Here is a 17245-nt window from a genome sequence, read left to right as displayed (position 1 = left end):
TAGACCCCCCCCCCCCCGGCAACAGTAGATTTCCCCAACAACAATGTACACCTGCCATCAAATATCCCCCCCAGCAACAATAGGCCCCCAACAGCAACAGTAGATGTCCCATTAGCCAGCATCAATAGACACTCCAGTACACCCCAGCACTCCTTGGCATTATACCTGTATACATTTAGTGCTGGAGGTGCTGGAACTGCGTTCCACCACGTTCCCACTGAAAAAAAAGCCCTGTATATAATATACAGTATATACATACCTATACCATCTATATGTATGTGTGTTTTTGCAAGATGCTAATTAGGATGTATATAAATATTCTTTCCTTCGGTCTTGAGGTGGTAGTGCTCTGAATTTACTGCATTGATCAATAAAGCTCTTTGAAGAAGAGGATGTTCCGGAGTTCTGCTTTTGTTGACGTGTGGCATCTAAATATTTATCTGCATTATGACTGTCTTGGAGTTTCTGAATTGTTGATCAAAACTACATAAATCAGCAAAATTAGATGATCATCATCTGGTGTGTTCATGTGCTTGGTTTCTGACTCTCCTTCATCTGTATCTCAGTTGTTTTTTTATCATATTTAGTGTTTCTTGTAACCTTGATGTACAGCACTGCGGAAAATGCTCTTTATAAATAAGTCATAGTAATTCCATTAACTGATTTCTTGTTAAATACATGCAGAGAATTATAATCCTGTGGTGTTAACTGAGATAATGAGAATTAAATGTCACGCAGTCAGACCCCACTAAGCATTAGTGATGTGATGTCTTATCATCAATGCAGGAAACAGAACACAGGGAGCCAAAAGTGGGTCCACTTGTTATGGTTGTGTTATTTTTCAAGTGATACAAAAATCTTCTTTTGTTAGCCCTGGAGCTAAACATTATTTAGCCTGCAGAAATCCATGCTTACTTTATTAAGGCCTATGGGTTGTGTTCCCCCCAAGCCAGGTACAATACTATATACTGTATATATATATATATATATATATATATATATATATATATATATATATATATATATATATATATATATATATATATATATATATATATATATATACTGTATGTGTGTGTACACAAGTGTGCACTTTCTTACCCTTTGTTTTTTCTGAATAAGTTCTTTAGGTGTCAGAGTGTCCGCCTTTCCCAAAATTGGCACAATATTCACCCGGTCCTGTAGTGCTCGTAGAAACTCTACATCTAGAGGTCGCAAACTGCAAAAATACAATAAGAATGTCTGCAATGTGAATACATGCAGATTGAATAAAGGGTAATTTGCAATACAAGTTCATAAAGATATGCAAAAGCTGGATCCACTGAATTATTGCTATAACCAATGATTATGTAGCATTATGCAAGTAAATTCACAAAAAAAACTGTAATCAATTAAAAGTCTATAGGAAGTCCAAGGATAGGGGAGGATACGTTAGCAGGGGATCTTACACGCAGGGCTGCCATTAGGCGGGAACAGAAACCATGTTCCAACAATCTGCAGAAAAAACTATTTAATCACAAACTGTATGTACAGGCAACTCACATTTTTCAAGTGATCAGTAAGCCTTGGTTTAAAAGGTATTCCAAACATGGGAATGTTCATCAGATCCGCCAAATGGATCCTGCTTGCTGGGGCGCTGGTGCTGCTCAATCCAGGAAACCGCTTTGGAGATGGAGAAAGCTGACCGCAGTCGAACTAGAAGCAGAGCGAGGCCTGGAGCGCAGATGTTGTGCAGGCGAGGGGGGATGAGGTCACTGGTAAGCGTCACGTTTCACTAATGTACAGGCTGAGATGACGTGACAGCCACGCGCCTTCATCCCCTCTGCATACGATATATGTTTAGCTTCCAAACCCCACTCACTAGCTTGATGAAGGAGCGCGGTTGTCACATCATCTCAGCCTGTATGCTCGTGAAACGCGTCGCTTACCAGTGACATCATCCCCCTCACCTGCACGACATCTGCACTCCAGTCCTCGCTCTGCTTCCAGTTCGACTGCGGCCGGGTTTCTCCATTTCCAAAGCGATTTCCTGGATCGAGCAGCACCAGCGCCCCAGCAAGCAGGATCGGTTTGGTAGATCTGATTACCTTTTAAACCAGGGCATACTGACCAATTGAAAAATGTGAGTTGCCTGTACATAAACTTTTTGATTAAATTGTTTTACTTCTACACCCAGAGGCGCCTCTCCCCTTGTTGTTTCTAATGATTATGTAGCACCCTCTTAGCTAGGCTGCTGGGTAAATTAGGTTGATGGTTCCACTGTAGTGGTTGTTGATTGGATTGGTCTGATCAGGATTCCTGAGCTGAGAGTTTGATTACTTCTGCCCTGCCCTCTACTCCCCTGCCACTCTGTTCAGGAACTGCCAGCAAAGAGGTATACCCATGGGCGTCCGCTCCATAGGGCAAGGGGGGGGTCAATTGCCCCCCCCCTGGAAGTCAGAGTGGACTGCACTTTTCAGGCTCCACATGGATGCATTCCACACACACACACACCATATCTTATTAAACATTATCGTTTTTAATAATGTGGAATACTTTGTCATGAGTATAAAGACACATACAGAATACAACCCACCTCCGGGAAAGGGAAAAGTCCACCCTTGCACTGCTGGGGGGAAATTACCACTTTTACTTCTATGTTTCCATGTTCCAGCCAGCCGCACTGCTCTCCTCCTCAACCCAAAGCCTCAGCATCATTGCATACCATACAGGAACATTAACCCTGTATGGTACAATGAGAATGATGGAGTGTCACCACAGCCTGTCACAACTTTCACAGAAGCTGCAGGGGACCAGTCACAGAGATTGAGGGAATCAGGAAAAGTTCGGTACACAGAGAGTACCGTATTTATCGCGGTATAACGCGCTCTGGCGTATACCGCGCACCCCCAAAGTGGCCCCCAATCCTGTGGGAAAAAAAGATTTTTTGTTATTTTGTACTTACAGTTTTGATGTCTTGCGCGGCGTCCATCTGCGGCATCGTCGGGTGTCCTCTTCGGCGGGTCGGGCGTCCATCTTCGGCGGGTCGGGCGTCCATCTTCGGCGGGTCGGGCGTCCATCTTCGGCGGGTCCGGTGTCCATCTTCGGCGGGTCCGGTGTCCATCTTCGGCGGGTCCGGTGTCCATCTTCGGCGGGTCCGGTGTCCATCTTCGGCGGCGTCCTCCCGCTCGTTTCCCGCCACGACTTTGAATACTGCGCCCGCATATAGCGAGCGCAGTACACTCGTGAATCTTCAGCCAGGCTCGGGCGCCTCTCGCACTGACGTCCTGTACGCTCAGGACGTCAGGACGTCAGTACGAGAGGCGCCGAGACTGGCCGAAGATTCACGAGTGTACTGCGCTCGCTATATGCGGGCGCAGTATTCAAACTCATGGCGGGAAATCGGGTATCGGCGTATACTGCGCACCCACGATTTTGCCCTGATTTTCAGGGCAAAATAGTGCGCGGTATACGCCGATAAATACGGTATATTTGTTCCCATTTACTATGTTTATTATGCCTCAGAGAAAGAAACTGGAGAATTCACACTCAGTCCCTTTCTATTTTTTAAATGTGAGCTATCAGGGGTCTGTTTAGTCCCCTGATATTTCACCAAAGCCCCCCAACAAGACTGTTAAAAAATGTAAAAATAAATACATTTGTAAAAAAATAATTCAAATAAATAAAAATAAAAAACTACTGACACCGTCCACTGCCCTTCTAACACCGCCCACTGCCCTACTGACACCATCCATCTTATTCGGCTGCTAGACGGGGGGTTTAAACCCCAGCTAGCGGTCGAAGACAGGGTTAAATGTGACGGTGTATTGCCGGTGCCGAAGTGCCCCCCCCCTGAAAAAATTTCAGCGGACTCCCATGGGTATACCTGGTACTTTTGGGTATGAGTGGGGCATGTGACCATTCCCCATCCTCCTAAGGTAAGTTTGCATTGCTGGATCGAAGAAAAATTAATTGAACCTTTTACTTTGCCCTACATAGGCCAAGCACAGGTTCACGCTAACCCCTAAACCTAACCATAGGCTAACCCCTAAACTAAAGGTCCCCAAAAAATTCCATTGTGCTAATAAAACACTGATAATACAATATGTAGAAAAATATAATGTCTTAAAATATAATTCATCCAAAAATACATGCAGGAAAAATTCCAACAAAAATACATGCCTAAAAGTAATAATAATCCGAGTATTAGGTCATCAAAGAAAATAGCTGCATCTATTGCACACCTGATACATCTCTAAAAGCAAATATGTGTCCAGAGCTACACTTAAAAAATGTATATTAGTGATAAGTAAAGATAGATGTACCCGTGTCCAAGTGGAGATAGAAAATATAAACAGCAATGTACTCGTGTATCCTGGAGATTCTTGCGATTTAGTCCACTCTCATCTCTAAAGTATTGCTCAAATTGTTGGTCAATATAATCAGCAACAGGCTTCCAGCTAAATTAAGAAAAAAAAGGTTCTTAATGCTTTTTGCTTAGACAAACAATAACACAAACATGCAGGATTTAGAGGAAAAACCCCATTGTTTTATAGCTTTCAATGCAAATCAAATTTTTAATGCAGGAAGTTTGGGAAGCATATTACTGCATAGATAGAGCATACCACTTTACCATTGGAGTATACCATATTACAAATGGAAAATATCCCATCATAGATGGACCATACCACTGCATTGAAGAAGAGCATCAATCCATAGAAGGAGCTTATAACATCATAGATGGAGCATATTACTCCATAGAAGGAGCATATAGAGTTAAATTGTTCATTCTATGATCTTATATAGAAAAACATACCACTCCATAGAAGGAGCATATCCAGGCCCAGATTTACTCCCTTTACCGCCCCAAGGCTGGGTCCTTCAATGCCACCCCCCGCCAAAAAAAGTGAAAGTCCCCCAACCCGTGCCCATCATTGCCACCTCACCGTGCCCATCATTGCCGCCTCACCATCATTGCAGCCTTACCGTGCCCTCATTGCAGCCTCACCATCACTGTCGCCTTACTGTGCCTTCATTGCAGCTTCCTTCACCATCATTGCTGCCTTACTGTGCCCTCATTGCAGCCCCCCTCATCATCATTACAGCCCCCCTCACCATCATTACAGCCCCCCTCACCATCATTGCAGCCTTACTGTGCCAAACAATGTAGCCTCACCTGCATTACACACATCGGGCATCTCCTGCTCCTGCTGTGTCACGGAGCTCACTAGACCAGCTCATGTGATAGACAGAACACTGCCTCTATCACACAAGTTGGTCTAGGAGGAGGACGGGAATTTTATCACAGTGCGCCCAAACTTTTCACAGTGAGCTCCGTGACACAGCAGTCTCCCTGTCAGGAGAGTACAGTAGACCAGCACTGTGTGACTGCACAGAGGAGACCCACAATGTATGCGGCGAAGTTAAAAGGTGTTTATTAACAAATAAATGAAGACAACCAGTGCGCAACAAAATAGCATATACAATCAGGGGAAATACCGTATTCATAAACGAAGCCAGGCCGAGGTCATACACAGGGGAAGTCAGCAGATGGGTGAGGATGGGAACACAGCGGATCAGGGAGCGGATGGATGGACAAGCTGCGGGGCAGGAATCCAAGAGGGAACAGGAACCAATGTAAACAGGCAAAGGGAAGAACGGGTCCAGGATGGGTCCAGGATAGGCTCAGGATGGGAAACAGAGTCCAGATAGCAGGGTCAGATAACAGGCTCAGGTCCGGGAGGTAGGATGATACCAGGGCGAGGAGAGATTACACACGCCGGGTATTTATAGAGGCGTGCTGATTGCATTCAGGTCACACCTGAACGCAGGAAGGGCTGTATGCTCCATACTGCCAAGAACCCCCCGCTGGTGGATGCCAGTACTGCAGCCCAAGGATCACATAATACCACCAGGGGAGAGCTCCCCCGGCAGTCCAAGACTGCCGGGAGACACCTGGTGGTGGGCCACAGTACTGCACGCCAAATACCAGGCAGTAACACCAGCGGGGGGAACCTTCCCTGACACTCCCGCTGTGTGTTACAACCAGCGCCGCCCCTGCACGAGGCCGCCCAGAGGCCTGGCCTCGGAGGCCTTGTCGGGAATCCGGCCCTGAGCATATCACTCTATACAAGGAGCATATCACTACATAGAAGCAGCATATCACTCCAAAGAAGGAGCATGCCCTGGGTTGCCACCTGTTCGGAATTCACCCGGACAGTTCAGGTTTTGAATCATGAGTCCGGGTTTCAGACCACCTGAAACCCGGACACATTATTCAGCCCGGACTCTGGCTTCCCAGCAGGGTTGCTGTCTGCAGTTGTCTAAGCCGAGAGTGTAATGTGTTCTCAGTGTTCCCCCTTAAATCAGGGTTCCCAGAGCATCCCTGATGTTAGAGTCCCCAGAGTTCTCCCTTACATCAGTCTGCAGAGTCCCTCCTTACAGTGTAAGGGAACTCTGTGGATTCAGGTTTAATAGGGGAACTCTGCGGACTCTGATGTAAGAGGGGACTCTTGTGATTAACTGCATATGATTCTAAACATTATTTAGTCACAAACTATATGTACTGCATAGTATATACTGTAAAAAAAAATGATTGCTGTGCGCCGCTAAAATGTTCGGGTTTGACTTGAAGAAAAGGTGGCAACCCTAAGCATGCCCCTCCACAAAAGGAACATGCCCCTCCATAAAAACTCCTTTTATAGAAGGTCATGTTCCTTTTATGGAGGGGCATGCTTAGGGTTGCCACCCTTTCTTCAAGTCAAACCCGAACATTTTTGCGGCACACAGCAATACATTTTTTTACAGTAAATACTATGCAGTACATATAGTTTGTGACTAAATAATGTTTATAATCATATACAGTTAATCACAAAAGGCCCCTCTTACATCAGAGTCCACAGAGTTCCCCTTTTAAACCTGAATCCACAGCTTTGTTAAGCACATTAATACAAATTTTTCCTGGGGTGCCCAAACTTTCTATCCCGACTGTATTACTCCATACAAGGAGCATATCACTCTATAAAAGGGACATATCACTCTATATAAGTATTCCTCTCCACAGAAGGAGCATATCATTTCACATTAGAAGCATGCCACTCAATAAAACAGAAGTATGAGAGAACTCAAGGTTTTTCACCATCCTTAGTGCCAGGCTACACTTACAATTATAAGTGCATACTATATACTGCATGCACTTCTTCCTCTATCCGCAGGAGGCAGCTAAGATATAGATGACAAGGCAATAACTTTTTTTGGCCATTTCATTTGCTTTGGATCTACAATGCGTCTCTGTTGGCTGTGCACCCTCCTCAAGGTACCGCCCACTTGTGACATCACCGGCCCAGCAAGCACCGGTCGGTGACGTCACTTGGTGCGGTGCCATAGGTGACGTCGCCAGGTGGCCCCCAACCCTTACCTATATAAGAACTGTCAAACTAAATAGGCGGAGCGTTTTCTTTTTTTTTTTTTTTTTGGGTCAGGGGGTGGCAGCGGGCGTCGTTATTGAAGATGGATCTACATTGGGGGAATTTATTTTATTTTATTTTTTAATAAAGGAGTTGTCAAAAACTGTGTTAATATTTCTTTTTGACACTTTTCTTCTTTTTTTTCACATTTCTTTTGGTGAAGGGGCGAGAACTGGGGACCCAGGGTTGTTGGGAGGAGGCCTTTGTCCCCATCAACATGAAGACAAGGTGCTTTGTGGTGGTGGGGGGCATGTTGAGGGCATGTGGCCTGACATAATTCAGGAGGGCTGGACTTGCTTGTCTTCCCCCCTTTGCTGGCCCGCCAGGCTGTATGCTCAGATGAGGGTCTGGTATGGATATTAGGGCGGGGGGCCCATGTTGTTGTTTTTTTATTTTTCTGTTGCTGGCAATGGTATTCTTTATAAATGTCAGTTTTGCTACAGCAGGTTCTATACACGGTACAGATGTGGTTATATTTTACTTTAAGCATCATTAAAAGCATTGCTCCTGTAAAATTGATCTTTTTAAAAAAAAATGGCATTGATATATGTCCCTCAGGGCAGTACCTGGGCCCCATACCCTTTTTATGGCCAACAATTTGCATATAAGTCTTCAAAATGGGCACTTATGATTTTACAGGTTTGGGTCCCATAGACTTTAATAGGGTTTAGAGTTCAGGTCCCAACTTTTGCAATGTCTTCTGGCGCAAACCGAACCGAAGGGTGTTCGGCCCATCTCTACTTTGTATTTCAAGGTATGAATGAGCATGTGACCCATTCCCTTTCCTTGGCAGCATTGGGGTTTGGTGATAAGCTCATTCAAATTACAGTTACATAGTTGGTGAGGTTGAAAAAAGACACAGGTCAATCAAGTCCAACCTATGTGTGTGTTTTTATGTTAATAATACATTGTATACCCCTGTATGTTGTGGTTGTTAGGTGCCTATCTAATAGTTTTTTTTTAATTATCAATGCTCCCCACTGAAATCACTGCTTGTGGAAGAGAATTCCACATCCTTACCCCTCTTACAGTAAAGAACTGTAGGCAGTGGAGTTGAATGGATTATTTTTGGAGAAAAGTTATATATTTTAGTGTGACTTTAATGTAAACCTGTTGCTTTGCTATGCAGGTTTGCTTTATATCCCCTGCACACCTGGCTGTTCCATTGCAGTGCATTATTGCACACATTTTATTTCATATTTGGGATATTTTGCACATTACTGTTTGTTGCAGTTAATTCATAAAGGCAGTTTATTAATTTAGAATGAGATGCAAGCTCACACACGGAGAGCAAAAACCCGTCCCAAAAGTGTATTTTTAAAACAAAGCACACTACAGCTCACGGTATGGTGCAACATGAGCACCAGTGGACAAAGCAAGGTCCATAAAGACATGAATGAGCAAGTTTTTGGGTGGAGGAACTTAACTGGCCTGCAGAGAGTCCTGACCTCAACCTGATAGAACACCTTTGTGATGAATTTGAGCGGAGACTGCCTTTTCATTCACATCAGAGCCTGACCTCACTAATGTACTTCTGGAAGAATTGTGAAAAACAATCCCATAGACACACTCCTAAACCTTGTGGACAGTCTTCCCAGAAGAGTTGAAGCTGTTATAGCTGCAAAGAGTGGGCCAACTCAGTACTAAACCCAACGTAATAAGACTGGGATGCCTTTAAAGTTCATGTGCATGTAAAGGCAAAGAACTCGCTGCTCCAGGTGAGACAGGGAGCATAATGATATCACAGGTGCCTGCCTCGGCTCGCCTCCACATACGATCAATACTGAAGAAATGGCAGCACTCCAAGATCCATCAAAATTCGTATTTAATAGACGAACATCCCAAGTGTTAAGCCTCATACACACGACCGGTTTTCCCAGCAGGAAAACTGCCAGGAGAGCATTTGGCCGGGAATCCCGGCCGTGTGTATGCTCCCTAGCAGTTTTTCTGTCAGGAAAACAGCTGGAAATCACGATGGGAAAATAGAGAACCCTGCTCTCTATTTTCCCGTCGGGATTCCCGGCAGAGAGTTTCCTGCCGAGAAAACCGGTCGTCTGTATGCTTACCTGTCCCAGGTAAACCCGCACATGCTCGATAAGAGTTTGACGCATGTGCGGTAGCATACAAGGTTAGTGTGGGGTGTAGCAAGATGGCGGCGACGGAATCGAATGTGACGAGCGCCGGCTCGTCGTAGTTGATGACGTCACTGCGTTCTTGCCATTCAAAAGAACTGCAGTTCTTTTGAGTGGCCGCCTGTATGCACGGCTTGGCAAGGCAAGCTTGCCAGGAATCCCGTCAGGAAAACCAAAGTTTTTTTCCTGACGGGATTCCCGGCCGGGTGTACAGGGCTTAACAGACAGTTCAAATAGTAGATGCGTTTCACACACTAACAGGTGCGCTTATTCATTACTAATGAATAAGCGCACCTGTTAGTGTGTGAAACGCGTCTACCATTTGAACTGTCTGTAACACTTGGGATGTTCATCTATTAAATAAGAATTTTGATGGATCTTGGAGTGCTGCCATTTCTTCAGTATTGCGTGTAAAGGCAGGCGCCCCAATATATAGATGAAGCAACCATTCTCATATATTTTACTGTGATTACTAGTTTTGTCACTTGGTGATAGTGTTATGTTTGCATTGGTTTTGTATAGTGTAACTACATGATTATGTCCTGTAATGTTCCTGTAAAGCAAGAAGGGCCTAGATATGTGTCCAGCTCCATCTGACTGGTAATATCAGCCATATCGGCGGCAGCCTTTCAACAATATATCCAATGTGTATTGATAAACACACCATTCTTCATTATTTATAGCATCTCCAAAACCTGGTGTGTCCACAACCGTCAGCCGTAATCGAACACCCTTCTCCTGAATGTCCACCGTCTGCTTTACAATCTCCACAGTCTGTGTTACTCGCTCTGTGAATAAAGAGGATGAAGCCTTCTGTTAGTTTACTGTAGCCTAGTAGTATATTTATAAAAAATTTACTTTGCCAGACTTCTCTTATATTTCATTTTTCTTTGATAATGGTTTTGGGGTATTATCAAAGTAAAGTTTAGGCCACCAAAATATTTTAAGGATACTTAGAAAAAGGAAAAACTCCTAATGCCTCGTACACACGACCGGTTTTCCCATCTGGAAAACTGCCATGACAGCTTTTGGCCGTGAAAACCGGCCGTGTGTATGCTCCATAGCAGTTTTCCCGACTGCAAAACCAATGGGAATCCCGGTGGGAAAAATTAGAACACGGGATTCCTGGCGGTTTTTAAGCCGGCAGTTTTTCTATGGGGAAAACCTGCAGTGGAACATACACATGGCCGGGTTTCTCAACCAAAGCATGGCAGTTTTCCTGCCGGGAAACCCGGCTGTGTGTAGGGGAAACAGCTACTGAGCAGGTTCTCGGTTTTTCCCTCGGTTTTCCCGTCTGACTTTTTACCAGAAAACCGATCTTGTGTACAAGGCATTTCAAATTTGCACTGCTGTCAATTATATTTGTGAATTGAATATATTTAGGAGAAAATTATCATGAGATTAAATAAACAGTGGTGTTATAATAGAAGGTCTTTCTTGGCACCTGATCACACTATGGCCTGGATTCACAAAGCACTTGCGCGGACGTATCTCGAGATACGCCGCGTAAGTGCAAATATGCGCCGTCGTATCTGTGCGCCTGAGATACGCCTAAAAATAGGCTTCATATCACCGACGTAACTTGCCTACGCCGTCGTATCGTGGGTGCATATTTACGCTGGTCGCAAGTGGCGCTCCCATTGATTTTCTATTTAAACATGGAAATGAGGGAGATACGTCGATTCACGATCGTACTTGCGCCTGGCGCATAATATACGCGGTTTGCGTAAGTCGTACGTCCGGCGTAAAGTTATTCCCCATAGATGAGGCACAACCCATGCAAAGGTATGGACCAGGGAACACAAGCCGTCGTATCTTACGTAGTTTACGTTGGACATAAATATGGCTGGGCGTAGGTTACGTTCACGCCGTAGGCATTGATCCTTCGTATCTTAGGCAGTTGTTCCGACGTGATTCTGAGCATGCGCACTGGGATGCGTCCACGTGACGGCGCATGCGCCGTTCGTTATTCGTATCTGTCTGGCGCTCGGCGCATCATTTGCATGGGGTCCCGCCTCATTTGCATGGCTCACGCCCAATTCCACTTACGACGACTTACGCCTAAGAAACCCAGCACAGATTTGGTAGCAAGTGCTTTGTGAATTCTGTGCTTGCCTCTCTGCACTGCGTCGGCTTAGCGTAAGGAAGATACGCTACGGCGGCATAAATATGAGCCAATGTCTTTGAATCCGGGCCTATATATTTGCAATAATGTATGATAATGCGTTGGTGCAATGAGGTGCTATTCATGGGCTACGTTGTGTTGCATTGTAAGATGGAAGGTAAAGCCCATTTCTAGCAACAACAAAAAAAACAGGACTGGAGTTAGGCTTTAAGAAGTCAAATAACACTTTGTTGAACAAGGCTATTTATGTTAAATGAAAAAAGGTCACCCTTTACCATGAGATGATAGAATGATATTACTTGTGTGAATTCAGATCACAGAAAAGGAAAGAATACACTGTGCATTGTATGAGACCAATGAAGAATATTAAAGTAGGTCTGTGCTGTGAAAGGCTGCCATTGCTGACCTTTTATTCTGGCTATCATGCTGATCCAGATGTTTTAATACTGTCAGAATCATTGATCTGGAACAAGTTGGCACATCAGGAGTTCTGACTTCACTTGCTGCTGGTATTGAAGAAAGAGATACCCAGGTAACATTTTCAGAAGGAGATCAGCGATGGCAGTCTAAATATCTCCCTCAAAGGTTTCCCTTAAAGTGTTACTAAACTCCGGACCCTGCATTCACTATATTTGGTCTCCCACAATACACAGAACATGGAAATGCAATTATTTTAGTAATTATAAACTGCTAAATACCTTTTCTCATCAGTAGTTTACAGCAGTCTTGTGACATCTATCAGTTTCCAGCTGAGCACTGGTTAAAGTTTGTAGGATTTTTAATTCTTCCCTCACTGTCCTATGAGGCTGCATGACCCTGTGCTGATCACATGCACCCTCCCAAAAAAAAAAATGTGCAGAGTGCCCCCAAGGCTCTGTACTGTGAGAAGATAGATTGGAGATAGTAGAAGAAGGCAAATTAGGCAGTCGCCTAAGGCCTCGCAGCCACCTAATTTGCCTCTGCTCAATCACTGTGTGCTAGACCCGTGCAATTTTCTGCAGCCATTTTTATTTGCTTGAATTCTTTGACCCATTATGGGAATTAGGGGCCCCCCATGTCTAAGTTTTGCTTAAGGCCTCACAAAGCCTCTGAAAGAAGACAGTATCAAACAGCCTTTTTACTCAATGCAGAGGATTAACCCCTTTGGTTCCAAGTCTACCAAGCATGCTTTACTACATATGCAGACTTATTTTACCATTGTGGGTTTTGTAACACATTCAGTTTTTCACTTTTCCATATTGATTAAATGGGAAAGTGCAATCAACCATAGAAACCATTCACAAGTATGAACATGGAGAAATAACTGCAACATGCAATAATTGCCTATAGTTGTTATGGGTTACTCCACCATACATATCAGATTTGCAGCAATAAAGCAACAGTGTTAGGAAAAATAAGAAAAATGATGATCATGTAGTTAGGATGAGTGTGCATTATAGTATATCCTACTTATGTGACAAACAATACCTATAATGACACCCCAGTGTATAATGTGTCAATATGTGTAAATAAAGCAGCGCATGTAAACAAATAAATAATTAATCACATAAACAATTTAACTGAATAAACAGATGAAGTGATTACCACCTTATATGTGAAAATATATATATATAACAGTGCAAATACGATCATAAAACTGCACAAAGACAATGAAAAAAGTCTATGGGTCCATGAATATGAAGAATACAAATGAAACTGTGATTAGTGCGTGATCATATCACAAAACAAATCTTCTATTATTCTTCCACCACACCCAAGTGTTGAAAGTGAATCCACCACCCTTGTAGACTGCGCACTCACCGCAACACTTTGCCTCACACTCTCGTGTTTTGGCAAAAGCGTTTTAGGTAGGATCCCAAGGATCAAACAGGTAGGTATCCGTTTCCAGGCAATGCAATCCAGGGCGGTTTTAACATAAATAAAGGAAAAGAAGTGCACAAAATAGTGTGATATTGTAAACCAACTTTAATCTTCCAAAATACCACTCACAAACAAACTTGAAAATCAGGCAGTGAACAAATCCAAACAAAAGCCAAGGTGATGGACAGAAAAAATTTCTCCAGATATGACAGTGGTCACGGCGGACCACAGAGCAGCCCAAAAACACGTACTCACAACCCTTTGGTGAATGGAGTCAGATGTTTTACAGATCAGGTGCCTGTCCTGGCTAAAAACGTCCCATAAGTAAACCAATTCAGGGTAGACTTGTAGAAGTGACTTAATTGCCAATTTCCGACATGTTTCGTCGTATAGACTTAATCATGGAAGTGGCTGCCAAGTCACAAAAGCTTGTTTAAATATGCTTACTTGTTAATCAATTGGATCCACGTGTGTTGATCCTCCCCCCGTTTCCCGGAAGTGATGTTTTCACCCACAGTAGTGCGTCCATCCAGCCGTGTACATCCTTGGATGTAATAATCCCAAGGCGTCACATGACCGCCCAGTGTGCAGCCAATTGTATTAGCCCCGGCCAATAGACAGAGCGCCGCCGTGTTTCACACCAGGCGTCACATGACCGCCTGGTGTGCACCTGTTAAAGCTGTCCCCTGCTACTGAGAAGCTGTAATGCGTTCCACAGCAGCTAATGTCAGATCCTCTGCCTTCTGGTGACGCTGCGGCTGTCCCCAGTGGTGACGCCGGGGTACTGCATTCATCATGTTAATTTGAAGCTGTCAGATGGTTGCAGTGGTGGCGCCGGGGTACTGCACTCATTATATTAATTTGAAGCTGTCAGATGGTTGCAGTGGTGGCGCCGGGGTACTGCACTCATTATATTAATTTGAAGCTGCTGGATGGCTCCTCGGGTGTCCCCGTGACCATATATCATAACTTGTAAATAAGCACATTTAAATATTGATAAAAACTATCTAATCAAAAGTACATGAGGTTATCTATATTCTAGTAATACTTAATAGTACAGAATACTGGTTAAAAATATATGAATATATAAAAATATGAATATACACATACATATAAATTAAAAATATATATAATACTAAACTATTCTTGGAAACCATAAAACAGTCTTTTTATATAAATAAAAATATATATATTAAAATAATTTTTGGCTAAATATGAATGTACAATCTCAACAACTTGAAGTTATATTATTCCTTTCAGCATATTCATGTGCAAGTGTGTAAATTAATCATGCGTACCACACTACACTAAATGTTCCTATCAAATAGATCTAATCAAGGGGTGCTGATGTTGGTGAAAAAAACTGGGTTGTTGAGTCCCCATATGGCGAAAACATTGTATAACATCATAAATATATAACCTATATTAATTAAAATATTTTTAAAATTACTTTAAAATCAGATCAAATCTATAAAAAATTATATATATATCTATTCAAAGAAATTAGATAAAATTATAGGTTAATCTACAGATGCTGGATGAAGTGTTCAGTGCCTCACTGCAATAGTCTCGCCAGCGTTGAAAATATGACGGTTAAGCATTGCTGATGAAGCAATTCACATCCAGTTCTATGTTAAGGCCTCTCGGGAACTGACTTTTTAAAAGAAAGATCCACTGCATTTCGCGTTGGGACAGGTCTCTTACCCTATTAGAACCCCTCCAAGAGGGGGAAACACAGTCTATGCCGCAAAATTGGGCAAGCGAGGGGTCTTTATTGTGCTTCTCCTTGAAGTGTACAGACACACTATGATAATCAAATCCCTTCTTTATATTTGCTAGGTGCTCAGCTACACGTATTCTGAGAAGCCTCTTAGTCCTCCCTACGTATAGCAACCCACAAGGGCACCATATCAAATACACCACATAGGAGGAGTTGCAGGTGATGAATTCCTTAATGGCAAAAGTGTTGCCATCACTTGCCATAACCTGCTGTTTCCCTCTGTTCTGTACTCTCACCGTTCTGCAGCAAATGCATTTCCTGCATAGATAAAAGCCATTAAAATCAATTTTTAAGATTTGTTGGTCAGGTGTATCTAAGATTTTGTGGACCACCTTATCCCCAAAATTAGGTGCCCTTCTATAGATAAACTTTGGTTGACTCGGTAATATGCTGGCAAAGTGTCTATCCTTGGTCAGAATGTGCCAATGATTTTTAAAAATTTGCTCTATTTCCCTATATTGGGCGTGAAATCCCGAGAGGAAACCCCATTGATGTTGATTGTCACTTGATTGTTCCTCTTTCTTCTTAAGGCATTGCTCTCTAGGTATCAGAGCAACTTCCTGGATCATGCTATTCATCTCCGGTTCCTTATACCCTTTCTGGATAAATTTAGATTTCAAAATATCAGCCTGTAGGAAATAATCTTCGTTTTCTGTACAGTTCAGTCGAACTCTCAGGAATTGTCCTTTAGGGATATTTCGAATCCAAGCCGGATGGTGCCCACTGTTGATTGAGAGGTAGCTGTTTCGGTCAGTAGGCTTGAAGAAAACTTTAGTCATAAGCCTAGTTCCTTCTCTCCATATAGTGACATCCAAAAAATTGACTGTGTTGCTACTGATCACATGCTCTAATTTAATGTTGTTAATATTATTGTTGAGCTTCTTCAAAAATTCTAGTGCATCATTTTCAGATCCCTCCCAAATGCACAAGATGTCATCTATGAATCTTCGATAGAACAACAATTGGGTTCTGCGATTCAAAAAAACATATCTATCCTCCCACTCAGCCATGAATAGGTTGGCGAGGCTGGGGGCAAACTTGGCCCCCACCGCCACGCCAACCTGTTGTGAGAAAAATTTTCCATCAAACCAGAAGTAGTTGTGGGACATGCAAAAGTCCAAAACCTGTCCCAAAAATTTCTTCTGGACGTGAGGAATGTCGTCCCGTCTACTCAGAGCCCAATTGAGTGCCAGTGCAGCATCATCGTGCTGTATGACAGTGTATAAAGAAGCTACATCTGCTGTAATTAGAAACACTTCTGATCCTGGATTGATGCAAACTTCCTCTAGAGACTGTAATAGGTCAGCCGTGTCCTTCAAATACGCCTTAGTGTCTCGGACACTAGGCTGCAAAAATTTATGTAGATACTCTCCCAGTCTAGCAGACACATCTGATCCCATTCACAATCGGTCGAGCCGGTGGAGTATTCTCATCTTTGTGAATCTTCGGCAGTGTGTAGATTACCGGTATTCTACAGAATGAAGGTGACAAATATTTCCTCTCCTTAGGATTTAGGGCCCCAGTATAATATCCCCATTCAACCAAAGCATCAAGCTGCATTTTGTATGATTCAGTGGGGTCCGATAATAGTTTCTTATATGTAGTGGTGTCCCCCAACAATTGTAGTAGTTGGGTGTGATAAAAGTCCCTATCCAACACTACCACCCCTCCTCCTTTATCCGCTGGACGGATGACGATATTTTTCCTATCTTCCAGCGATTTAATGCCTTCCTTGATGTAATGAGGATTCGCACCCTTCTTCAAGGGGAGTTCTTCAATATCTTTAAGTACTGATTGCTTGAAAACTTCAATAAAGTGATTATTGGTCATTTGAGGGTTAAACAGGGATTTGTTTTTGAGGCCACTGTCCACCTTTGTTTTCACAGCACTACTCTTCATAGTG

General features: G+C 43.2%; 1 protein-coding gene across 2 annotated transcripts in view; it reads right to left on the bottom strand.

Annotated features, from left to right (window-relative positions):
* The window catches only part of LOC120927552 (septin-5-like), a 100772-nt gene that overhangs the window by 23880 nt on the left and 59647 nt on the right, over positions 1-17245 (bottom strand). For both annotated transcript variants that reach the window (XM_040338311.1, XM_040338310.1), the window contains exons 5-7: positions 10242-10365; positions 4305-4439; positions 1102-1219 (exon numbers count right to left, since the gene is read on the bottom strand). In XM_040338311.1, coding sequence (XP_040194245.1) covers positions 1102-1219; positions 4305-4439; positions 10242-10365 — 377 coding nt within the window. The remainder of the gene's footprint in view (positions 1-1101; positions 1220-4304; positions 4440-10241; positions 10366-17245) is intronic.

The sequence above is a fragment of the Rana temporaria genome, chromosome 2 (genome assembly GCF_905171775.1).
Source record: "Rana temporaria chromosome 2, aRanTem1.1, whole genome shotgun sequence".
NCBI lineage: Eukaryota > Metazoa > Chordata > Amphibia > Anura > Ranidae > Rana > Rana temporaria.
Note: the sequence above shows the minus strand (reverse complement) of the source record. Positions and strands in the feature narration are given on the sequence as shown.